Genomic DNA, 27,072 nt, shown 5'->3' on the forward strand with positions numbered 1-27,072 from the left:
AACACAAAAATAACTAGTGAGGAGGTTAAAAAACAGTTGTGCAGACACAGAACATGTTTAAAATGTGGAATTCTCCAGCACAAATCATTGGTGAAGCAGAGGTCATCAATTTTTTTTTAATGTCTTAAATAAAGAGGAACATTCAAAAATACGAAAAGGTGAAGAGGTTGAAGCTATGTGGCTCTTCTAGAGAAAATCACTAGCATAGAATTGGGCTAACTGTTCTATGTATGTACCGTTACATTTTATGAGTCTTATGTGAAGTGGAATTACATTTAATTAAAAACAGGGGGCTGGATTCTCTGCCAGCGGGATTCTCCGTCTTAGAGGCTGGCGCCTGGGGGTTTCCCGATGGCATGTGGCTGCCCCACAATGGGAAACCCCAGAATCCCACCAGCGGGTCGGGGCAGAAATGTGGCGGAGTGGGATGGAGAACCCAGTCCAGGCTTTCTCGTTTTTGAACTTAATTTCTTTGCAAAAAAAAAAATGATCCACCAGCATTTTGTCCTAACTATTGGAGGAAGGTGATCTGGAAGCATATTAGTATGGTAACTAGCTACCCCATCAAATAGACGGGTGAACATTTACACCTTTCGGTTCCCTTCATGCCACATCCTTCAGCAAGCTTGTGAGGTCATCTGATCTGTCAGGTGCCAGGTTGAGGAAAGGTGGAGTGATATGTGTATATATATATATATATATATATATATAGAGGCATGTAAAGGGTTAATGATTACATCTTCATGTAACACAACCACTAGAGGGCAACACTAAATTCCACTATAAATATGAGAACTCAAAGGATTGTGGGTCTCTTCCAACCAGGAGAGACTAGACAGCAGAGTGTTAGAGAGGTAGATCACAGCATAGTTAGCACGTGTAGTTTAAATTAGTTAATACTTTATTATAGATTACTTGATTACTAGCTATAGTTCTGTAGAGTGTGTAAACTCCATATTAATCAATACGTTATTTATTAAATCTGTTTTGCTTTAAGTTGAAGATTGGTAGTTTCTTCAGAGTCACGCCACCAGACCATTCTGGATATATAAAGCAAAGAGTAATGATATATTACCAAAGAGTAATATAACAAAAGGTACTTCAAAGGAAGTAAGGAGAGATGTGGGCATGCTGCCACTGAGAGTAAAGATATGGGAGCAAGGCCAGCTGTCCCCCGTCCTCTAGAGCTGCAAGAGAAATAGGTTAATCATTTCAAAATGGAGAATTAAATAAATGGAATGGATGAAAATATTCTTCTCCAGTTACTGAAATCGGTTACTAATGTTCTGGGAGTCTCCTTGTGTTAAGTTATCATGAGCTGATTTCTTAAGAGAAGAATCCAAAAGAATGTAATAAGTTAGCGAGTAGACCGCTGGCATTCATTTTGAGTACTCCGTTTTAGGGCGGATATACTGAGCTTGGAAAGAAAGGTCAGTGGCAATTCACCAGCATGATACTGGGTTATGGATACTTAACAAGGAAGAGAAACTGGGTAAACCTGAGTCACATTCCCCAGAGGATGATTTGACTGAAATGGCAAAGAGGGATTGAAAGTGTAGATGAGTAATGGTGCTTCATTCTGGTAATCAGAAAGAAGGGAACATTATCTTAAATTTAGAACTAGAACTGATAAAGTGAACCCTGGTAAAATTTCTTCACATCAACAATTGTCATAATGTGGAAAGCATTGCCTCAGGAAAACACAGAAGAAGAGCTAATTAAGGTTTTTAAAGATGATAGATACTTATTTTGTAAAAAAATTGAATAGCAGGAATTGTACGTTAATAAAATGACAAAGCAGCTTTGATGGTTCAAATGTTTATTTTTCTGCTCCTGCACACTTGTATTGTGACTTATCAAAAATAACTTAAATATGTTTAACTTAGTCATAGATGCTGCAGGACAGGTGCCTCCAGAAAGAAAAAGTCCTGTTGGTACACCTGTTATCACGCCAATTCCTACTCCTTCAAGAGTGTCGACACCATCACCAGTAACAGAGCCTACTTCTGAGAAGGTGAAGAGTACAAGCCCGGTGCCTTTTCTAAACCCCTGGGGTGATGCAGAGCTCCCTCTGGAGGAAGAAAATCCCAGCTCAATACAAGAGGCAGCACCACAGGCAAGAGCTATGTAAGTGATCAGTTACTTGGTGATAGGCTCAGGTGTTCTGTTCCCTAGTGGCTGCTGTACCCTGGAGGTACGCCAGAAGATACATTGGGGGATGCCCCGAAGATCCCCATGCAAGGACTACATGGGAATTTCCCGGAAGTTTCAACTTCCATTGCGCATTTAACCTGTGCTTGAAATGAACCAAAACTGTGATTTAAATTGGAGACGCTTGATGGTTCCAACTCTCTTAGCAGAATAGTTACCCAGGAAACTCCCCAACGAGGCCACACTCAACCCCGTTTTCTGCACTGAGGAGCTGCACTTGCCGGAACCCCTAAGTGCAGCGAGAAATTGAGACGCCATTTTAAAATGGCATTCCACTCTCTCAAGCCCCCGACGTGACCCCCGTACCCTACCCCAAGCTCCAACTCACTATAAGGAGGTCCCCCCCCTCCTCCACATCCACGCAGGGTACCACGTCGACCCGATCACCACCATGTAAAAAATGTCAGCGTGGTGTAATATTCCTTGATTGGGCTGACGCTGAATCTCGATATTGCCGTGTGAACATTAGACTTTGTTTTATAAACAAAGTTATTTATTACTAAATGTCTAACATGAATACAGTTGAAAATAATTGTCTAACACTAACTTACACTAAGATATTACAGAGATATTCTAATATGCACCTGCTATCAACTCCTAGCAAACACCTTCTGATGGAGCAAGTGGTGCATCCGGGTCCTGCATACTTGCCCCACTGCTGGTTGGATGCCAGAACTAGAGTAAAACATATAACTTATAATATACGGACAGATGATGATGGACTATTCATATTATATACAGATGATAGTCTACCTATCATCACATCCTCCTTTCTTTCAAAATGATATTGAATCATAATCATGTACTTTGAAACTGTACACATAAACAGTGATTTTAATCATATAAAACTGCATGCATGCAAACGTGACTGTTCCATCAGTTTAATCGACCAGGCTTCCAACTGATTCTGCTGCTGAACCTCCTTTGTTGCCTGATGTGGTCTTTTCCCTGAGCTTGTGCTATTGAAATATGTGTTGACTTCTTGTTTTCTTTGCTGTATTTTTGAAGAACCATTGACTTCTTGCTTCTTGAAAGATCTGTTGCTGAAGCATGAAGAACTCGTGTTCTTTTCTGTTTTCTCTCTCAAGACAGTATAAGCACCTTGATCTATATTTTTCTTAAGCGTGAACTGGTCTAGTTGTGAGACCTGACTTGCTGAGGTTTCGCGGAGTTTGGGTAGGTGTGCCTGTAACCTCTCTACATCATCAACTAATTGTATTATCTCACGGTCTTTTGCTGCCAGTTCAACTTCCTGACTTGATCGTGTTAACATTTCGATAGCTTGTTCCACACCAGGAGCTTTCTGAATCTGGGTGGCCAGCTGCAGGGATTTGTTAGTTGAGGGAAGTTGCTCACATAAGGTCTCTGTCTCTCTTTCAACCACCTCTGCCCTCTGATTGGCTCTTTCCAGATCTGTCCTGATAACTTCAACGTCATCCACTTTGGCAGTTGATTCTGCATCATACTTCGCTTTTAAATGACATGGCTAAATCTGAGTTGATTCCAGGGCTGTCTGTAATACTGGGACCTTGTGAAGAGCCTCCTCAAATTTGGAGGCCAAAAATGTTTGAGTCTTCTGCAACACCCTGTCCTTTCTCGTGAAGTCATTCCATAATGCCTGCTCTTTCCCAAGAGCAAGGCTTTCTGCTTTGCTGCTCAATTTCTGCTCATACTCGTTAATTTTTTCTTTAAGTGCTTTTATTGTTACTTCATGATTATTGATTTCTGCAGTCTCCTTGCAGGCCCTTAGGGGCTGGTTTAGCACAGTGGGCTAAAGAGCTGGCTTGTAATGCAGAACCAGGCAGCAGTGTGGGTTCAATTCCCGTACCGGCCTCCCCGAACAGGTGCCGGAATGTGGCGACTAGAGGCTTTTCACAGTGACTTCATTGAAGCCTACTTGTGACAATAAGCGATTATTATTATTTGTTGTATTCCTCGATTGTGTCCCGCAGTTTCTGATTCTTGGTTTCCATATCTTGCATGCGCTGGACTTTGAGCTGGAGTGTTGTCCAAGATCTAATGCTGGAACGGGATCATTGGGGTCACTGTTGGTGATCCGCCGAATTGCATTTTCAGATTGCAATGAGTATACAGATGATAGTCTACCTATCATTACACTTGGCACATTGGCAGTGCCAGCGTGGCACAGCCCTGCAAACTGGCAGCGCAACCTGGGCACCTTGGCAATGCCAGGGTGGCACACAGGAGGCACTGCCAGGGTGCCAGGTTAGCAGTGCCAGAGTGCTCAGGTGGCACCAGCAATGTTAGAGTACCACCCAACCCAGAGGACATGCACCTGCGGGCCTTTAATCCCTGGCAGACCCCCACAAGTGTCGTTCCGTCTTGTTCCCATTTGTGGAGACTAGCACTGAACGGTGCTCGCCTGAGGTCTCCGAAGGCGAAGGGATAAGATCTGATGCCTTGGTTAGATCTTGGGAACGCATATTAGAGTGAGAATAGTTGTCTCACTCTAATATGCAAATTTGCCAGATTCACATCGCGTGTGATCTCGCGAGGCTTGGCGAGCCAAGTAGATCCCGAAGTGAGATCGCCCGTCACCTATCAGTCGCGTTGCGCCAAGTTGTTTTTTGGGGGCAGCACAATCAGTAGATCCCACGGAGGTTTTGCTCCTCTCCATATTAAGTCAGTGGAAATTTTACTTAATCCAAGACTGAAAACTCGACCAAAAATACAAAAAAAAATTCCTTTTTATATGTAAACTGTTAATCAGTGCTGAAGTTTATATCTTTTAAATAAACTTTACAAAAGCAAATCTCAACTTCTTTTGAGGATAAGTCTGAAATGTTCATTTTCAAAATCCTCATATTCCTCTTAATTTCCCTCAACAAACCTTGGTATTGAATGTACAGAATGTCAATGTTAAAAATACTAATATTGGCCAATTCCAAGTAACATTTACACATAAATGTTTCCTTTTATTAAGTTTAAACTTTTTATGAACTAGCTTTACTGTAGCTTAACTTGTAATAATCTTTATTGTCACAAGTAGGCATAGTAGCAATTCCCATTCATTAATCACCCATTCATTTACAGTGAACTACATTCACTCCTGGTTCAGCAATACCTCTATTGTAACTCTTATCCTGTTTTCCAATCCTTTCATGGCTATGTCCACCTTATCCCTGTAACTACCTTCAGCTCCTCAAATCTGCAAGATTTCTGTGCACCTCCAGTTTTGCCCAATTGTCCCTTTTCACGCCCATGCCCTCAACCACCTGGGCCCTGAGCTCTGGAATTCCCTCCCTAAACCTCTCCACATCTCTGCATCTCTTCCTTCTGTCAGACACTCCTTCAAACCTATTGATTGCTTTTGGGCAACCTTTTAATACCTCCTAATGTGGATGAATTTTGAAATTAATTTGATAATGCTCACGTGAAACGTTTTGGGCATTTTATTATATTAAAGGCATTATGTAACTGCAGTCTGTTGGGCAGCACGGTAGCACAGTAGTTAGCACTGTGGCTTCACAGCCCCAGGGTCCCAGGTTCAATTCCCCGCTGATTCACTGTCTGCGTGGAGTCTGCACGTTCTCCCCGTGTGTAAGTGCGTTTCCTCCGGGTGCTCCGGTTTCCTCCCACAGTCCAAAGACGTGCAGGTTAGGTGGATTGGACATGCTAAATTGCCCTTAGTGTCCAAAAGGTTAGGAGGGGTTATTGGGTGACGGGAATAGGGTGGAAGTGAGGGCTTAAGTGGGTCAGTGCAGGCTCGAGGGGCCGAATGGCCTCCTTCTGCAGTGTATGTTCTATGTTACCATTACTTTTCTTCTCCTGTCGGTTTTCTTCCCATTTCTTTTTTCCTTTTTTGAAGAGTGGGGGAAGTGTGAGGTTCAGCTTTGCAGGAGTGAAAATTGAATGTTCATGGATCGACCGCTCATTTTAAGCCTTGCCCAATTTTCCTTTCCATTAAAATGAGTTGAAACCAAAATCACTCAAGATGTTTGACGGATGACCTCGTCGATATCTCATATTTTACACCATTGGCAGAAGTTAGATGACATCCAATACCTCCAGTTTAACTTTATAAAGCAGAAGTCGCAAGGAAACCATTTTTCCAAGAACTTTATAGTTTAACTCGCCGCTGTGTTGGTTTCCCTGCAGGAAAGGTCTGGTTTCTATTAATGCTGCCGGTAGTTGAAAGTCATGTTGCCATTTAACAGGGGAATGCCGTTGTTATTACGTACTTGGTGAATAATGCAAACAAGGCATTGAGCAACTTGCTATCTGACTGTAAATCAGCCCTTTTAGGTCTGTAAAACAGGCATGAGTCACCATGTTATTGCTTTACTTATGCTGTTACAGCACTGTGATGGCATCAACTTGCATGTGACATCTGGTATGCCATCCAATCAGCTAATGCTCAGCATTGAATTCCACCCAGATTTACCCCTACTCTCAGCAAAATGAAAGTAGAACGTTCTTCCAAGCCCTGTATTTTGTTATATATGTAAATGTTTTGGAGGATGGTCTGAGAATTTTTGGCATCATCTGTACCCTTTAATGTATTATGGGTTTATAATATATACTCTGCATGTTGTCCTCCTGCTTGTAGTGAAATTAAATCCAATATCGCTACAATTCAAACCATATGTCACATTGCGCTTCAGTTCATATTACCTGACTCAATCACAGAAGGTTGTGCATTATCTATAAAAATTGAGTCAAATCATCCACAACTGTAACTTAAAAAATCATACAGAATGGCGCACTCTTAAATGTTTTGTTCAGACTTGGCACGTTTCAGCATTCAAATGATGCTGACGATCTCCTTGTGTTGCTACCAGTTTGTGATCTCATCTCAATGCCTTGAGGTCTTACTGTGTTGTAAGTGTTTTAATCTGTAAGTGATAGTCGTGAAAACCATAGCAGCTGCTGTGATTTCACAACAGCAATTTGTGCGCAACTGTATTGGGCTAATTTATAGCCGATAGATCAATGGAGCATGGCCTGGAGGTGAAGATAGCAGACCGGGAAATTACTGGCTAACCAAACAGACCGAAAGACAAGGGGGTGAACTTGAGAAATTGGGACTGCACCCAATTTACGTGCATCCGTAAAACTCAATGTGATGACATTGTCTCCAATAATACGAAAGCTTGTTAACAAGGCTTAAATAGACTTCCATTTTATGTTGCCCTTGACATTTTTCAGTGAGTGCATGTGAAAGACATTGGGAGGGAGTCACTCCAGGTATCAGGATATATTGCAAAATGAAATCCGATATCCCTCCAATGTGACACAGAGCACATCAGTTTATATCACTTGATTCAAAGATTTTCTGGCCACTATTGCACACTCTCTATAAAAACTGAGTAAAATGATCCACAAACTGTAGTTTAAAATGTCATCTAGAATGGCATATTTTGAAATGTGTTTCAGACTTAACACATTTTGACATTCAAATGATGCTGATGACCTTGTGTTTCGCTAGCAGTTTGTGATCTCATCTGAATAATTTGAGGCCTCAAGTCTCGAAGTGGGACTGTGGCTGCATTCCGTCGAACATGGCTGCTGAAGGTGGGAGAGTTTCGTCGTGGTGTAGATATTATTTTTCATAGCATCCAGCCTGCATAAGGCCATTGCTCCTCCTCCAGTGATGAGAAGGAGGAGGGCAGCTGGCGAGAGCTTCATGTTTGCACCAGATTTCCAAATGAGCATTATGACTTAGTGCCATTCTCCTGCCTTTACTCCATACCCTTACACATCATTTCTGTTCAAATAATCGAATGCCCTCCTGAATCTCTCAATTAAACCTGTCTTCCACCATACTTTCAGTCAGTTCTTTTCAGACCCGAACCACTTGTGTGCAAAGAATGCTGTGCAAAGAATTTTTCTCACATCACATTTGCTTCTTTTGCAAATCCCTTTAAATCTTTTTCCCTGTTATTATTCTGTCCGACCCCTAATTATTTTGAGCACCTCTGTCAAATTTCCTCTCGGCCTTCTTCTCTCCAAGGAGTCCCAACCTCTTCAATCTTTCCCCATAACTGAAGTTTCTCAGCCCTGGAACCATTCTTGTAAACCTCTTTTGCACTCACTCCAATGTGTTCACAACTACAGTCAAGCAGAAAGAGCCAGTGACTTTACAGCCATGGCTGACTTTCTGAAGGTGAAAGAGGTTGTTGATTGCACACCTGTGGCAATAAAAGCTCCACCTGGACAGCCAGGAACATTTGTAAAAAGAAGAGGCTATCACTCTTTCATTGTGCAGATTATGTGTGATCATAGACAATGGCTATTACAGGTGTGTGCACAATAGTAATCATGATGCATATATACTTAGGCACTCCCAGGTGTAGAGATGGCATAGAACCTTTGGATGGTTGGCTTCTGGGCGATGAAGGTCACCCTTTAAAGAGATGGCTATTAAATCATTGATCTGCTCAAAGTATACTTTTGATGTTTAGCTAGATAAGCTGGTGCTTTGCAATATGCATCTGCTAAATCCTCACTCATTGTCGTTATCGTCTGTGCCTTGCACAACCAGGCCTCCAGAGATGGGAAGCCCTTGCAGAGGAGGATCTGATAGAGAGAGCCACATCCTCTGACAAAATTTGATGATGAGCCAGATTAGCCAGCTATGCAGGCTGGTGCGCAGGATGCTTTGGATTCCCTGGAGATGTGAGACTCACTAATACTGTGAAGATTTCGCTTAGCAATGTGTCTTTTGCTCAACGAGAGCATCATGGTCGTACTCACCTTTTTCTGTTATCTCCCACACATGAACACCAGAGCTACCTGTGCGAATGCCAATGTAGGAGTAACAAGTGAAGCCAGTCAGAGGGGCCCACATGAGCTCAAACTCCCTTAGAGTATGGGGCCAATCCAAATCATAGCTATCATATCACCCACATGATTCACTAATACAGTTGGAGCACTGAGTTAAAAGAAAAGTTAGTGAATAACAAAATGATTCAACATTTCATGGGCGGGATTCTCCAATACTGGGGCTATGTCCCCACGTCCGCGAGAAAAGGGCGCAAATCACTCCGGACTTTTTTTCTAGAAAGTCCGGGTGATTCTCCATTTTTAAGGGGGCTTGCAGGGCCCCGGAGTAGTCCACGCAGCTTCGGCTGCCGATACGGGGCCCTGCACTTTCAGCCATGGGTCCCCGCATGCCCCCGGCGGCGGCGCGGCCCCACACAATATGGCGGACCCACACAGCGGTCCAGCGTCAAGAAGTAGCCCCCCCCCCCCCCCCCCCCCCCCCCCGATCATGCACGCCCACCAATCGGTAGCCCCTGATCGCAGGCCTGGCTGTCGTGGAGGCCCCCACCCCCGGCGACGGATCCCCCCGCCCCCCACCAGGACGGCCACTGCAGCTGCAACTCCGAGCTCCCGCCGGGTGGAACCATGCTTGAACCGTGCCGGCAGGAACTTGTCTGGTCGTCCGTGGAGAATTCGCCATGGCGAGCTCTTTCAACGGCCCCCGACCGGCGCCGCGTCGACCACCGGAGAATCGCGGGAAGGCGTCGCGGGTCAGATGACCCATTCTCCGCCCCCGTGCCGGGTGTGATTGCGGCGCGGAGGCTCGGAGAATCCCGGCCCATATCTCTCAAAACTCAATAACCACCCTTGTGATATCATATGTGACCAATGTGTTTTCTTCATTCGTTTAAAGGTACTTTAGCATGATGTTCCCTTATCTCCACCAGCTATACCAGAGACAGGCTGCTAACCTTTATGCCCTTTTGCTTGTGATGACTTTGGCGAATGTCCTCTGTATGCCTGAGGCTGTGACAGTCCGAACATGTTGAGAGTCTCCTGCACAGTGGAAAGAGGCTCATCCATCGCCACAGCACTCTTGAGGCATTTGTGTCAATGGCAGTAGGACGGAGGAGTGACTGATCGTATCAGTAGCACATTTAGAGATGCACTCCCCATGATGGGAGCAGCAGTTGCTCATTTGATGATGTGGAGTTCATTTGGCACTCCCTGCGTTTCTGCAAGAAACCAGGACTGGATCCAACTCCTGGCTCTTTGTCTCTTCTCACCTTGGCTCTGGGCACGATAAGACAATGGAATGCAATTCAGAATGCTACCCAGTATCCTATCAGTGAACTGCTGGGTTTGGCCCTCCGTGCCAGTCTCTCAATGGAGGAAGCTAAGTGTTTGAAGAGCAAGTGATTGCAGCACTCATGGCCTGCATGCACTCCTCCACTGTCCATGCCAGAGTGTGCAACACCTCTGGAATCTCTGCCACTTCTCCATGTACTTTGCGCTGTCTGCAGCATCTGCCACCTGACAGACAACTCTGAAGGCTCATCATCAGCCTGGGGCTCAGCATCTAGGTAGATACCAACACTCTTCTGACTGCCAGAGGCCTGCTCTATCTCACTCTATAAGAACTAGTCTTGCAACTGTGATGTGCTCTCACCAGTGTGTGGATTCCTTAAACCAGACTCACACATACTCTCCTAGGTGTGCGTTTTATGCTGGTGTTAGGTGTGGGGCAAAGATATAACATTTCACCTCTGATTGGATGGCTTCTTCTTCCTCTTCAGAGGTTCACGTTGGCCCTCAAGGCTGGTGGCTGCGATTGCCAAAGTTTCACCTGTGGAGGAAACAAACAAGGGGTCTGAAGGGCACCATCAGCACTTACGATGACTTCACAGAGACATGCTTCCAGAAAACAACCTTGGGTGCCATTATGAGGTGGCAATCAGGGTCCAAATCTCAGTCCCTTCAACATTGAAATACACATTCTTTCCCAAATTCTGCAAGGCTCCGAAGTCCAAACCCATCAGTGCTACTTCCCTGCATCTTCCCCAGCTTCCACCAACGCACCCTCATCCCCTTCAGCGCTATATTTTCTGGAGAGAACTATGTACCCTTGGAATATTACTTATCACCTTGGAGCCATCCATTGACCTCACTTCTCCGAACAGAATTGCCAGCTTGGCTGATCTACCTCCAGTCCTGGCACCTGGGCATTATGTGCCCTATTCTCCTGCAAATAAAACGGGCATTGAATTAAATCTGCTGTAAAAAGTCATGACACCAGGCAATCCCACACTTGGGACACTTCACACTCTCACACTTTTCCATGAAGGTCCATCTGCAAAATGGATGTATATTCACCTTGGCAGACATTTTAGACAACCTACAGCCGCTGACTACCTTTGTGACCTCCAACCAGGCGCTTTGGTCTGGCTGGGAGGTTGTCTCTTCCTGTCTGAAGTTATAAGGCTCTCCTATCAATAACTTACAGTCTGGAATAGGACTCACAGGGAGTCATGATCAAATTTTGGGCCATGCTTGGTCAGGACCACATAGCAACTGGCGGCTTCATTCTCTCAACCATGCGTGGAAAGGCAAAGGGAGTCAAAGGGTAGAATTTGAGTCTTTTCCTGAACACTCTAGGGCAATGGGCATGTGTGCTCAAGTGTACTTTCTTCCCTGTAAGAATCCTGAATAATACACTACCAGCACAATAGTCGCCAGAATTTAAAAACAACCTGTTCTCTACTGTTGCTAAGTCAACGATTTCAAAGATTTCTGTCTGCAACCTTCAGACTCCGGAACACCAATCCTGCTCAACTGTCACCATCCTGTGCCAGGGTCCCTTTAAATGGGTGACTGTGACCAACTTCCAGTTAACAGCCTGCATCCACTGCCCCCGCCTGTCTTGCCTTTCAGCCCCGATTGGCCATGCTGCCCACCATTCCACTCAGCTGGGCAGGCATTACTTGGCCACAAAATGCTTTATCCTCTTCTGGATATCCCCCCCTCCGTCAACAAAACAATGGAAGGAAATAGAAAAAAGGTGAGGGAAAAACATGAGACGGTAAACAAAAAAGAAAGAAAAATGTAAAAGCAGAAAGAGAGCAAAATGAATTGATTGGAAGAGGGTAGATTATTTAAAAAATATTTTTTATTATTTTAGAGAAGAGAGACTAACAGAAATAAGAAATGGGATGCAGACTGGTTCATCATGGATTCACATTATTTCTGCTTATTTCTTTTTGAGATGGCAACTTTTCTATCTATTTATGAGATCTGCGTTTGTTTTTGTTAACAACTTCCGTTCTTTTACTTCGAATTGTACTCGCACCTCCAGCCATCTAACTCTGAGCAAAATCCTCTATTCTCTTCTCCCTCCCATGCTTATCTAGCTTCTCCGTAAATTAAGTCTCCTATTCTTGCCGCTTACTTCTCTTTTCTTGGATCTTATCGCCGTCATGTTGCATAATTTGTTCATCCCATCTGTGTTCCACTTTTTGTATCTCTGTTTAGTATCTTTCCTTCTTTATTATCTGTCATGAGCATTCACTCTGCTCAGTAAATAAATTCCAGTGAAGATTCGTGCAGGTCGCTTATTCTCTTCACCCTCAGTTGTAAATTTTATTTTTCATTAATCTTTGAAAATATGATAAATAAAGCTTTCATCTAAAGCTTTATTCATAATTGAAAAGGGCTCTAAAATGCCTCTATTTAGTCTTTCACACTGGTTAAATTATCCAATCATCAAAGACCTGCTTCGCACAAGCATGCTAACAGTCCTATCAATTATGAAATTAATACCGTAATCCCCTATTCCGAACTATAATACGAATTAGTAAAGTAGTATTTTAAGAAATGTATTTCCTTTGTACAGTACAACAGTGGCTACATGTCAAAAGCACTTCATTGACTAAAAGCGCTTTGAAACGTCCAGTGGGTCATGAAGAGCTCTATATAAATGCAAGCCTTTCTCCTTTTATCTATATATGTAAAACAGACTTTTTTGGTAATGACCTGTCTATCATCCATCAACACATGTCTTTGTTAATGTCCTGATCATTAATCATTCAGTGAGGATATCATCGTGCACCAACTCCATAGAGTGTCATGGCTGTCAGCATCTGTCATGGCACCAGCTAGTGACAAAGAAATCTCAGGACAAATGTGCCCCTGATAGCCACACAGGCAAAACAAAGTCGCAATGATTATTTAAAAATAGCTTGATGCACATCAGTATGCTAGGATCCATGCAGCTTACACCGCATTTTCAGAAGTCCTGGGTGCAGAGATATTGATGCGAATGTCACACACAAATGTTGTTTATGTCTTTATCCTAGAAAAATCGAAGTCTGTATTTGCTTTTCACATAATCAATGGACTGATGGCAAAAGTAAACATTTTAGGTCCAAGCTAAGGAGTGTTCAGCACATGCACCACTACACAATTGCAACTGCAACCAATAAATATTGAGTGCATTTAGATTGCGTAAGAGTCTTCACTTGTGTGGAATTTTAAAATAAGATTTTTAGTTTCTACTTAGTCCGCTACTGGATACTAATTCTATCCTGAGTACAATGTCCATATCGGTACATGGTGAAACCATTCTACTTATGTTCGATTTGGTTTTGAAATAATGAGCGAGCAGCTAAGAAGAAAATGACAGCTAATACACCTGACCATTCCTGCCTTCCTGTTGCAAATTCATTTACCTGCACCATCTGTTTGGTGGGTGTAAGGAGTGTTCAAAAACATGCAGCTAAAGAGAAGTTTAAAAAAGCATAATATCTGTACAATCAATTTTCTCTTTTTCTTAAAAATAATATTTTTGCAGCCCAAATAAGCTGAGTATGTGCAGCCTGGAATGGTGAACCACATGGTTAAGAGTGAAGCCCATCAACTTTCCATAATTTTTTAACATTTCAGATTTAGTGCCTGGTGTGTTATGCCTATTTCTCCTCTAGCTTTACAAAGAGTCCTACCTTGGGAGCAATGAGGAATCTGCATAAATTTGGGCTTTGGTAGTTCAGTGAGTATAATTTACAGAGTGGGCATTAGATTGATTCATTAGTTATCCTCTGATTCAAAGTTTTGTTTTGCATATTTTTAGGTTTCTGGATCAGAAACTGTTTCTGGTGTAAATATTTGCCTATTTATTAATTTATATCTGTATCCTTTTGTGCCTTAGTGTTATGTCAGTCGCCAAGGATGAAGAACCTGAGAGTTTGGTCCTCCCGCAATGTGCTGTCATACCTGTACTCCCAACTCCACTTGCGCCACAAGTGCAAGCCCCAACACTCCCCGCTCAATCGCTGACTCCACCACCGTCTACCGAGGAAAGTAGCTCAACGATCTCTGTCACTGAAACTGAAACTGCTGACCGAAACATATCTGAAGGAGAGGTCCTGATAAGCTATGGGCAGCTGACCGCAGCAAAAGGTATAAAGTGGCAACAAAACCACTTAACAAATCAGTAAATATGTAACGAGTGGGCTGTTGTACAGTCCTGCGGATATAAAACAATGGGATATAGAGGAAGTCTGAGATGCAAACTAGTCACTCAAAAGCAATTGCATTGAAGAACTGAACATTGTAATCCAATACGATCCATGTACCTTGACAGGAGTCGCGTGTAGAGGGTTCCAACAGTGGGTTGGGAAACAGTTTTTCTTCAAAGAGGCCTTTGCTGGGGTTCATGAGCGACAGCATTAGCTTCCACTTCCAGGTTACACAACCAATGGTAGAGGGTGGGCGTTTTGACAACCCACACCTTTCCAAGGAGGGATTTCTAGCAAAGGGATCCTGATAGGGGTCAGTGTGGCTGCTTATTACTTCCTCGTACTTCAGCAACCAGAGGAATGGAAGCCAGAAGTGGGGGAGGCTGCCCCCCAGGGACCCTGACTTCCCTCAATAGTCTGCTCCAGGATTTGTAGGACTACAGTGAAGCACTGTTTCCTGCAGACTGGAAGACGAAGCCAGCCTCTCAAACCAAATAGGCATCGGTGGAAGTTGCACTGTATTATTCTGTGAAATGAGCAGCAGTGATGTGCTCCCTTGAACCTCTATTCCATGCACCAAGAGGTTTAATGACCTCATAGAACCATAGAAATGTCACAGCACGGAAACAGGTCATTCAGCTCAATGTGTCTGCGCCGGCTGGAAAATAAAAAAAACAGCTGCCCATCCTAATCCTACCTTCCAGCCCCCGGTCTGGAGCCTTGCAGATTACAGCACTTTAGGTAGGTCTCTTTTAAATGAGATGAGGGTTTCTGTCTCCACCATCAAACCATGCAGCAACTTTCAAACACCCACCACCATCTTGGAGAAGAAATTTCTCCTCATGTCCCCTCTAGAATTCTACCAACCACCTTAAATATATGAGGGTAGGAAAGTTGAGTGGCTTCTACGCTCCTCAGACCAACACACCTGGCAGGTCCTCTCATTCTTCTTTCACTCACTCTCATCCTATTGATATCTCACACCCATTCCTCACAGTCACCCTTCACAATTGGTCTCATTCCCTCCTCTCCACATAATCAATTTCACACACTCAAAATGCTCTGCTTTCTCCCCTTGTAGGGAAAGACAGCGCAGAGCCCCAGGGAGAGACAGGGAAACAGGATTGGGGAAAGGGGTTGCAGGGGAGAGATGAACATCACGTGGCCCTTCAATGATAGATTCCTTGACAACCACTAGCAATGCATCTTGAATGTGGTACACACTGTTCCAACTGTGCATTGGTAGTAGAGGGAGTGAATGGAGGAAGACAAGTGGACTTCTATGTCCTGAATGGTGTTGAGCTTCCTCAGTGTTATAGAACAGTACAGCACAGAACAGGCCCTTCGGCCCTCAATGTTGTGCCGAGCCATGATCATCCTACTCAAACCCACGTATCCACCCTATACCCATAACCCAACAACCCCCCCCTTAACCTTACTTTTATTAGGACACTACGGGCAATTTAGCATCGCCAATCCACCTAACCCGCACATCTTTGGACTGTGGGAGGAAACCGGAGCACCCGGAGGAAACCCACGCACACAGGGGGAGGACGTGCAGACTCCACACAGACAGTGACCCAGCCGGGAATCGAACCTGGGACCCTGGAGCTGTGAAGCATTTATGCTAACCACCATGCTACCCTGCTGCCCCTATGTTGTTGGAGATGCACTCATGCAGGCAAGTGGCTTGTAGGGAGGGAAATGGAGAACAGGTTTTAGGAAGTCAGGAGATGAGTTATTCATCGCAAAATCTCCTGCCTCTGATGTTGTACCCACAATATTCATAAGTTTCTGGTCAATGGTAACTGCAGGATGTTGATGGTGGGGGAATTCAGTGATGCTAATGCCGTTGAATGTCAAGGGGCGATGGTCAGATTCTCTCTTGTTGGAGATGGTCAGAGCCTGACCCTTGTCTGGCACAAATGTTACATGCCACTTAACTTCTCAAGTCTAATTTTTGACCAGATTTTGTTCCACATGGATACGAACTGCCTCACTATCTGAAGAACACTCTGCAATCATCAGCAAACATCTCCACATCTGATCTTATGGTGGAGGGAAGGTCATTGATGAAGCAGCTTAGTGTTTTGGACTGAGCTGAAGAAGCATTTGAGTTTTCTCTCTCCCTGAAAGGAGGAGTAAATCTCATTCTACAGTCAGATTGACCTGTAAGAAAGTTTAATCCAGCACCTGCTGCAGGCATGCCAGTGGTTTAAAGAATCCTTTTTCTGGTGGCGGGATTGAGTTAAGCCAGGGGTGGGCAAACTACGGCCCGCGGGCCGCATGCGGCCCGCCAAAGGTATTTCTGCGGCCCACCAAGTTATTAAAAAAAAAAAAAAAAAAAAAAAATTTTTTTAAAAAAAATTTTTTTTTTTTTTTTAAATTTTTTTTTAAAGGTTAATGGGTGGGGGGGCTGTTGGGTTACTTACTGGTATAGGTGGATACGTTGACTTGAGTAGGGTGATCATTGCTTGGCACAACGTCGAGGGCCGAAGGGCCTGTTCTGTGCTGTACTGTTCCATGTTCTATATGACGCGCCCACAATCATAACCGGGTGAAGTAATTATTTTACTTAATATACTATGCGGCCCTTTGTGAATTGTGAATTTCTGAATGCGGCCCTTGCACGGAAAAGTTTGCCCACCCCTGAGTTAAGCGGTCGCAGAAAAGGCGGTTCTTATCTAGAAACCTTGGTTCAGACCCATTAACCCAAATGAACGAGCACGAAAAGAACAACAAATTGTCCAAATCAACTCCCTCATCGACTGCAATTCTGCCCAAAGCGCCGAAGAACCAGCAACCCAGCCATCCAGTTCAGGTACCTGGGGATACAATAGCTCCACCACCTTGATGGAGGACATAAAGAGGGATCTACAAAGACGGGACTCGCACCTTGCTCCCGCTCTTGCTAGCAGGAAGGGTACAGGTGATCAAAATGAAAGAGCTGCCCAGATTCCTCTTCATAGTTAAATTATTCCCGATCTTTATCCCTAAATCCTTCTTCATTCAGGATGATAAGCTAATTATGCCCCCCATCGGTGGTGGGAGGAGAGTCCCGAGGATACGAATCCATAAGAGAGGGCGACACGTGGGAGGCCTGGCCCTATCGACCGCCCTCCCACCACACACGACACACACACATTCTTTTTTTTTTTAACAAACATTTTATTAAGGCATTTATGGTTTTATTTTATTTTTTTTTTTTTATTTTTTATTTTTTTTAAATTTTTTTATTGGAATTTTTTGCAGAAAATATAACAAAAAGTATAGCAAAAAGCAGTAATATGCAACTAACAGCCCCATAACACCCACAATTCCCCCCATACCGTAACATCACATGTATCACATTCCCCCACCCCCCCCCCCCCAAACAAGAGAACTTAACCATAAATTAAAATTAGATAAATCAAATTTAAATAAAATAAGCTAACATAATCAACGCCCCCCCCCCCCCCCCCCCCCCCCCCCCGGGTTGCTGCTGCTACTGTCCCAGTACCCTATCGTTGAGCCAGAAAGTCGAGGAAAGGTTGCCACCGTTTAAAGAACCCTTGCACCGATCCTCTCAGGGCGAATTTAACCTTCTCAAGCTTAATAAAGCCCGCCATGTCATTGATCCAGGTCTCCACGCTTGGGGGCCTCGCGTCCTTCCACTGTAGCAAAATCCTTCGCCGGGCTACTAGGGACGCAAAGGCCAGCACACCGGCCTCTTTCGCCTCCTGCACTCCCGGCTCTACCCCAACCCCAAAGATCGCGAGTCCCCATCCTGGCTTGACCCTGGATCCCACCACCCTTGACACCGTCCTCGCCACCCCCTTCCAGAACTCCTCCAATGCCGGGCATGCCCAGAACATATGGGCATGGTTCGCTGGACTCCCCGAGCACCTGGCACACCTATCTTCACCCCCAAAGAACCTATTCATCCTCGTCCCAGTCATGTGGGCCCTATGCAGCACCTTGAATTGGATGAGGCTAAGCCGCGCACACGAGGAGGAAGAATTTACCCTCTCCAGGGCATCAGCCCATGTACCGTCTTCGATCTGTTCCCCCAGTTCCCCCTCCCACTTCGTTTTCAGCTCCTCTACTGACGCCTCTTCCTTCTCCTGCATAAGCTTGTAGATATCGGATATCTTCCCCTCCCCGACCCAGACCCCCGAGAGCACCCTGTCACTCACCCCCTTCGCGGGGAGCGCAGGGAATCCCTCCACCTGCCGTCTAGCAAATGCCTTTACCTGCAGATATCTAAACATGTTTCCCGGCGGGAGCCCAAATTTCTCTTCCAACTCCCCCAGGCTCGCAAACCTTCCGTCGATAAACAGGTCCTTCAGCTGTCTAATGCCCGCTCTATACCATCCCCGAAATCCCCCATCCATGTTCCCCGGGACGAACCTATGGTTCCCCCTTAACGGAGCCTCCATCGAGCCCCCCACTTCTCCCCTATGTCGCCTCCACTGCCCCCAAATCTTGAGGGTAGCCGCCACCACCGGACTCGTGGTATACCTCGTGGGAGGGAGCGGCCACGGCGCCGTTACCAGGGCCCCCAGGCTTGTATCCCCACAGGACGCTCTCTCCATCCGTTTCCATGCTGCCCCTCCCCCTCCATCACCCACTTACGCACCATCGACACGTTGGCCGCCCAGTAATACCCCGAGAGGTTGGGCAACGCCAGCCCCCCCCCCATCCCTACTCCGCTCGAAGAAGACCCTCTTCACCCTTGGGGTGCCATGCGCCCAAACAAATCCCATGATGCTGCTGGTCACTCTTTTAAAAAAGGCCCTAGGGATAAAGATGGGCAAGCACTGGAAGAGGAACAAGAACCTCGGGAGAACCGTCATTTTGACGGATTGCACTCTGCCCGCCAGCGATAGCGGCACCATGTCCCACCTTTTAAATTCCTCCTCCATCTGTTCCACTAGTCTGGTGAAGTTAAGCTTATGAAGAGCCCCCCAACTCCTGGCCACCTGCACCCCCAGGTACCTGAAACTCTTCACTGCCCTCCTGAAGGGGAGCCTCCCAATTCCCTCCTCCTGATCTCCCGGGTGCACTACAAATACCTCGCTCTTTCCTAAGTTCAGCTTATAGCCCGAGAAGCCCCCAAATTCCGCTAACAGTTCCATCACCCCTGGCATTCCCCCCTCTGGGTCCGCCACATATAACAGCAGGTCGTCTGCATACAGCGATACCCGGTGCTCCTCCCCCCCCCGCACCAGACCCCTCCACTTCCCTGACTCCCTCAACGCCATGGCCAGCGGTTCAATCGCCAGTGCAAAGAGCAGGGGGGACAGGGGACACCCCTGCCTGGTCCCACGATAAAGCCTAAAATACTCCGATCTCCTTCCATTTGTGACTACACTCGCCATCGGCGCCGCGTAAAGCAGCCTCACCCATTTGATGAATCCCTCCCCAAATCCAAACCTCTCCAGCACCTCCCATAGGTACCCCCATTCAACTCTATCAAACGCCTTCTCTGCATCCAGCGCCACCACTATCTCCGCCTCCCCCTCCACTGCCGGCATCATGATAACATTGAGCAGTCTCCGCACATTCGTGTTGAGCTGCTGCCCCTTGACAAACCCTGTCTGATCTTCATGAATTACCTCTGGCACACAATCCTCTATCCTGGTAGCCAGGATCTTCGCCAGCAACTTAGCGTCTACGTTAAGGAGTGAAATAGGCCTATATGATCCGCACTGCAAGGGGTCCTTATCCCGTTTTAGGATCAAAGAGATCAGTGCCCGCGACATCGTCGGGGGCAAAGCCCCCCCCTCCCACGCCTCATTGAAAGTTCGCACCAGCAGGGGACCCACCAGGTCCGCATATTTTTTGTAAAATTCTGCCGGGAACCTGTCCGGCCCCGGGGCCTTACCTGACTGCATTTGCCCGATCCCCCTGACTAGCTCCTCCAACTCTATCGGCGCCCCCAGCCCCTCAACCAGCCTCTCTTGAACCCTTGGGAAACATAGCCTGTTCATGAAGCTCTCCATCCCCTCTCTCCCCCTCGGAGGTTCCGACCGGTACAATCCCTCGTAAAAGTCCCTAAAGACCCCGTTTACTTCTGTCCCCTTCTGCACTACATTTCCACCCCCATCCTTCACTCCCCCAATTTCCCTAGCCGCATCTCGCCTACGGAGCTGATGCGCCAACATCCTGCTCGCCTTCTCTCCATACTCATATACCGCACCCTGCGCCCTCCTCCACTGTGTCTCCGCCTTTCTGGTGGTCAGCAAGTCAAAATTGGCCTGCAACCTGCGCCGTTCTCCCAGCAACCCTTCCTCCGACACACACACATTCAAGGAGCCCGATGGTAGTAGCCACATTAAAGACCTGGAACAAGTTCCGGCGCTACTTAAAGCTTGGTGGTAACTCTGTGGAAGCCCCCATCTGCAACAACCAGAGGTTCGCCCTGGCGAATATAGATGCCATACTTAGGGCTTGGGAAGAGGACAGAGGGACCTTGAGGGTGAAGGACATGTACGTTTTTGGTAGAATAGCGACCCTGGGGGAACTGTCGGAGAAGTTCCAGCTTCCCAAAAGGAATGAGCTTCAATACTTGCAGCTGCACAACTTTCTCCGCAAGGAGACCAAGACGTTCCCCCAGTTACTCGGACACACGCTTCTAGACAAGATGGTAGTACTGGAGTGGCTGGGTGGAGCCATATATGGCGACATATACAGACTACTCAGAAGAGACCAGGACCCCACTGGAAAAAACAATACGGAAATGGGAGGAGGAACTGGGCATTGGGATATGGGGATGACTCTGCATCGAGGTGCTGCACAGGGTCAACTCCACTTCCTCGTGCACAGGGCTATGCCTGGTGCAGCTCAAGGTGGTGCACAGAACACACTAACCAGGTCACGCATGAGCGAATTCTACCCTGAGGTGGAGGACAAGTGTGAGCGGTGTCAGGGGGTCCCGGCCAACCATACCTGCATGTTCTGGTCCTGCCCTAGACTCAACAGGTTCTCTACAGCCTTCTTCAAGGCCATGTTCAGGGTTGTGGGCTTAAGATAGTGCCATGCCCGTTTGTGGTGGTCGTCGAGGTGTCAGAGCATTTACCGGGAAGGTGGCAGACACTCTGGCCTTTGCCTCTCTGATCGCCTGGCGGAGACTTCTGCTGGGGTGGAAGTTGGCAGCACCCCCCCAGAGCCTCAGAGTGGCTCTCAGACCTGGCTGAATTCCTAAAGCTTGAAAAGATAAAATGCTCAATCAGGATGCTCGGTGAGAAAGTTTGCCAACCTCTTCGAGAACCTTTTTGTAGCCAGTAACTAAGTGGGCAGGCAGAAGGGAGGGCATGGGTGAGGGTGGAGAGCCGCTGAAAAAATGGGGAATACACACTCGATATGCAGGGGAGGGCCGAGGAACGGGAAGGAGAGCCCCACGCCGCTGGGGGCACAGGCCCCTCACGCAAGTAAGGAACCAGGGGGAAGGGGTGCAAACACCCACCCTCGAAAAATGAAGGTTCGACATGACTCTCCCCATCTCTATGAATATAAGTACAATATTCCTTGTTCCTTGTACGTATACTATTGTATACGGAAATGGGACCGCGGGGACTAGGTCATATGTTGTGACAACTTGTAAATAATATGTTGTTTTGGGTGTTGTTATTTTTTCCTTTTTTCTCTGCTTGTTCTGTCTTGTGTTAAGTTTGATATTCTGTTAAAACTCCAACAAGAATATTTTTAAAAATTGATGAAGCAGCTGAAGATGGTTGAACCTAGGATACTCTGAGGAACTCCTGCATCGATATCCTGGGGCTGAAACAACAATAACCATTTCCCTTTATGCAGTATGGCTCTAACCAGAGGAGAGTTTTTGCCTTGATTCCCATTTACTTCAATTATGCTAGGGCTCCTTGATGCTACACTCAGTCAAATGCTGCCTTGATGTCAAAGGCAGTCACCCTCACCTCACATCTTGAAGTCAGCTCTTTACTCCATGTTTGCTGAAATGAGGTCAGGAGCCATGTAGCCTTGGTGGAATCCAAACTGAGCGTCATTGAGCAGGTTAACTTCCTGGTGTGCAATTACTTATTGCATATTTTTGTATTCTTTTTCAGCTTTAATGGAAGGAGGTATATCCTTTCCAAACCTCAATGTTAGTCTGTCCAGCACACTCCAGGATTCTCAAGAAATGGTATGTTTATAAAAGATGTGGCTTTGCAAACTAATCCGACAAACTCTTTTGAGTTCAAATTCACTGCTATCCACTGGTTTTGCCACTTTTAAGCTTTAGTTGATTTCCTTTTTGCTGCTAAGAATAAGTTTTGTAATTGATATGTTTTATCTCTGATGAGTGATAATTCCGATATACAGGGTGGAATTTTACGATATATTTTCAAAGTGTCGGTTCCAGTGGGAAAACCAGGGAGAATCTCGTTGACATTGGTGGGAAAACTCAACGTATATTCAGTCCCTTAAACAAAATGTTTTCCACCTGTTTCACACCGCGCGAATGGCGGCTTCCCTCTGATTTGCTCGCTCCAGGCAAATGTAATCTCGGTAATCAGTGGGGAGCTCCTTTTAGACGCCTCCCCAGCACTTTCAAGTCCACTCAGGGGGATGGTTGCCAGAAAGACTGCATCATGTTGCATGGAGGGAGCCCTCACCAAACTTCTGGATGGTGTTGAGCAGAGGCGAGGCATCCTGTACCCGCGATCGGCCAGACATCCACCAAGAAAGCGCACCAACCCCACCTGGGAGGCTGTGTCCGTGATAGTGAGTGATTGCTTGCTACCTTTGCACCCCTGAACACACCCATTACACCGCCACGATCAACTCTCTCAGGCACCTCGCTGCATACCAATACTCTCTCCCAATCCTCATGGTGCCCCCAATAGATTATCTGCCCCTCGTATCTCCGCTCCCACTCACCTCCCACACATGCCAAACTTTAAAAAAAATAAATTTAGAGTACCCAATTAATTTTTTCCAATTAAGGGACAATTTAGCATAGCCAATCCACCTACCCTGCACATCTTTGGGTTGTGGGAGTGAAACCCACGCAAACATGGGGAGAATGTGCAAACTCCACATGGATAGTGGCCCAGGGCTGGAATCGAACCTGGGACCTCAGCGCCGTGACGCAGCAATGCTAACCACTGCGCCACTGTGCTGCCCTCACATGCCAGACGTCATTACCAACTGACCTGGCAGGACCCCTGCCTACACTCTCCCCATCTGTCTCAATGTTAGTCTGTCCAGAACACTCCAGGATTCTCAAGAAATGGTCTGTTTATAAAAGATGTGGCTTTGCAGACTAATCCGACAAACTCTTTTGAGTTCAAATTCACTGCTATCCACTGGTTTTGCCACTTTTAAGCTTTAGTTGATTTCCTTTTTGCTGCTAAGAATAAGTTTTGTAATTGTATATGTTTTATCTCTGATGAGTGACAATTCCGATACATAGGGTGGAATTTTACGATATATTTTCAAAGTGTCGGTTCCAGTGGGAAAACCAGGGACAAACCTGAGCACAACTAGCATGAGTGGGCACAGCCTGCCGGAGTGATGCCCGAGCTGAGAACCCACAGCACCTTTTGAGGAGAGAGCCCTTGAGCTGGCCGGCGAGGAGCAGGATCACACCTGTGCTGAGGGCAAGATGGGGGCAAGAGACGTAAGTGAGAACACGGTAGCACAGTGGTTAGCATTGTGGCTTCACAGCTCCAGGGTCCCGGGTTCGATTCCCCACTGTCTGTGCGGAGCTTGCATATTCTCCCCGTGTCAGCGTGGGTTTCCTCCGGATGCTCCGGTTTCCTCTCACAGTCCAAAGATGTGCAGGTTAGGTGGATTGGCCATGATAAATTGCCAATAGTGTCCAAAAAGGTTAGGAAGTGTTATTGGGTTACAGGAATAGGGTGGAAGTGAGGGCTTAAGTGGGTTGGTGCAGACTCGATGGGCCGAATGGCCTCCTTCTGCACTGTATATTCTATTCTATTCTATTCTATTCTAGAACCCTCAACATATGCAGCCATGATGCAAACCATGGGCGAAATTCTCTGCAGACCGTCGTAACGCCGATTTCCGGCGAGCAAAATTGGTGTGGATGACTCCGGCGTGGGGGCCTTCATTTAGGCGGCTATTCTCCGTTCCCGGAGGGGCCAGCAGCGGACTGACGCGATACGCGTCAGTTTCACCAGCTGCGGAAGTGGTGAGACCCGGCGTTTTGGGGGGGGGGGAGGAGGAGAGAGATTGACCCGGCATTGGGGGGGGGGGGAGGAGGAGGAGAGAGACTGACCCGGCATTGGGGGGGGGGGAGGAGGAGGAGAGAGACAGACTGGCATTTTGGGGGGGGGGGGAGGAGGAGAGAGACAGACCGGCATTTGGGGGGGGGGGGGGGGAGGAGGAGAGAGACAGACCGGCATTTTGGGGGGGGGGGAGGAGGAGAGAGACAGACCGGCATTTGCGGGGGGGGGGGGGAGAGAGACAGACCGGCATTTTGGGGGGGGGGGAGGAGGAGAGAGACAGACCGGCATTTGGGGGGGGGGGGAGGAGGAGAGAGACAGACCGGCATTTTGGGGGGGGGGGGGAGGAGGAGAGAGACAGACCGGCATTTGCGGGGGGGGGGGGGGGAGAGAGACAGACCGGCATTTTGGGGGGGGAGGTGGAGGAGAGAGACAGACCCGGCATTTGGGGGGGGAGGGAGGAGAGAGACAGACCCGGTATTTGGGGGGGGGGGAGGAGGAGAGAGACAGACCGGCATTTTGGGGGGGGGGAGGAGGAGAGAGACAGACCGGCATTTGGGGGGGGGGGGGAGAGAGAGACAGACCGGCATTTTGGGGGGGGAGGAGGAGAGAGACAGACCGGCATTTGGGGGGGGGGGGGGGGGGGAGAGAGAGACAGACCGGCATTTTGGGGGGGGGAGGAGGAGAGAGGCAGACCCGACATTTGGGGGGGGGGGAGGAGAGAGACAGACCCGGCATTTGGGGGGGGGGGGGGGGTGGAGAGAGAGAGACAGACCGGCATTGGGGGGGGGGAGGAGGAGCGAGACAGACCGGCATTTGGGGGGGGGGGGGGGAGGAGGAGAGAGACTGACCCAGCGTTGGGGGGTTTGCGGCATTGAGTTGAGAGGAGAGGGGGGGGGGTTTGCGGCGTTGAGTTGAGAGAGGGGGGGCGGCGTTGGAGGGGGGTAGGGGTGGTGAGGGGGGGGTTGGGGTAGGGGCAGCGGCGTGCAGAGGAGGGGGGTGACGGATGCCCGGGGCCAACGCACCGTCGCCCCCCCTCTGCACGCAGCTGCCCCTACCCCAACCCCCTCCCCTCACCACCCCTACCGCCTTCACCACCCCTACCCCCCTCCAACGCCGCACCCCCCCCCACTAACGCCGCACACCCCCCCCCTCCACTAACGGAGGAAGTAAGGGGGGGAGGAGGAAGGAAGGGGGGAGGAGGAAGGAGGGGGGGGAGGAAGGAAGGGGGGAGGAGGAAGGAAGGGGGGGAGGAGGAGAGAGGGGGGGTGTGGGTACCGGCCTTCAGAGGGAGGGGGGGGTGTGGGTACCGGTCTTCAGAGGGAGGGGGACGGGGTGTGGGTACCGGCATTGAGGGGGGGGGACCCGGCGTTGAAAGGGGGGGGACCCGGCGTTGAGAGGGGGGGGACCTGGCGTTGAGAGGGGGGGGTTGCGGCGATGAGGGGGGGTTGCGGCGTTGAGGGTGGGGGGTTGCGGCGTTGCGAGAGATGGGGGGGCGGCGTTGGATGCCGCCCCGATGCCGCAACCCCCCCCCGATGCCGCAACCCCCCCCGATGCCGCAACCCCCCCCCGATGCCGCAACCCCCCCCGATGCCACAACCCCCCCCCGATGCCGCAACCCCCCCCGATGCCGCAACCCCCCCCCCCCGATGCCGCAACCCCCCCCCCCCGATGCCGCAAACCCCCCTCCCCCCCGAGACTGAACAGCGTCAACCATCATAAATGGTTGACGTCGTTTTAAAGCTACTATGATTTTCGCCGACGTGACCCGTTGCCACGTCGGCGGGACTTCGGCCCATCCGGGCCGGAGATTTGTGGAAACAAAAATATAATGAAATCCCCCCGGCGCCAGCTGTTTTCAGAGGCTGCCGGCGGGATTTGCACAGCGCCGGTTTTTGGCCGGTCAGAGAATTAAAAACCCTGCGGGAGCGGGATTAACGCCGCTGCCGGCCGATTCTCCGACCCTGCGTGGGGTCGGAGAATTTCGCCCCTTATGTGATTTTTTTTTTTAATTCTTTTTTTTAAAAGTACCCAATTATTTTTTCCAATTAAGGGGCAATTTAGCGTGGCCAATCCACCTACTCTGCACATTTTTGGGTTGTGGGGGTGAAACCCACACAAGCACGGGGAGAATGTGCAAAGTCCACACGGACAGTGACCCAGAGCCAGGATCGAACCTGGGACCTCAGCGCCGTGAGGCAGCTATGCTAACCACAAGGCCACCGTGCTGACCTAACCTCATGTGATTTAACTTTCTCCCTTCAGTCTGCCCATGATGCACTAATGCCATCTCACTTCCATTGCAGGTTAATTAGTCGACCATCCTCTTGCCCTCTGGAAACCTTAGACCCGAGCAACCCCGAGGGAAACAAGCATCAGGGAGCATCACAGCTGTCACCCGCATCCCCCACCAGTGCAGGTGTCATACTTCCAATGGA

At 47.9% G+C, this 27,072-nt stretch overlaps 1 protein-coding gene across 1 annotated transcript in view; it reads left to right on the top strand.

Moving 5' to 3' along the window:
* The window catches only part of kiaa0586 (KIAA0586 ortholog), an 818,517-nt gene that overhangs the window by 661,803 nt on the left and 129,642 nt on the right, over positions 1–27,072 (top strand). Inside the window, exons 25-27 of the mRNA XM_038780001.1 lie at positions 1,887–2,127; positions 14,138–14,388; positions 22,511–22,587. Of these exons, the coding sequence (XP_038635929.1) occupies positions 1,887–2,127; positions 14,138–14,388; positions 22,511–22,587 (569 nt within the window). The remainder of the gene's footprint in view (positions 1–1,886; positions 2,128–14,137; positions 14,389–22,510; positions 22,588–27,072) is intronic.

The sequence above is a fragment of the Scyliorhinus canicula genome, chromosome 2, assembly GCF_902713615.1.
Source record: "Scyliorhinus canicula chromosome 2, sScyCan1.1, whole genome shotgun sequence".
Taxonomy (NCBI): domain Eukaryota; kingdom Metazoa; phylum Chordata; class Chondrichthyes; order Carcharhiniformes; family Scyliorhinidae; genus Scyliorhinus; species Scyliorhinus canicula.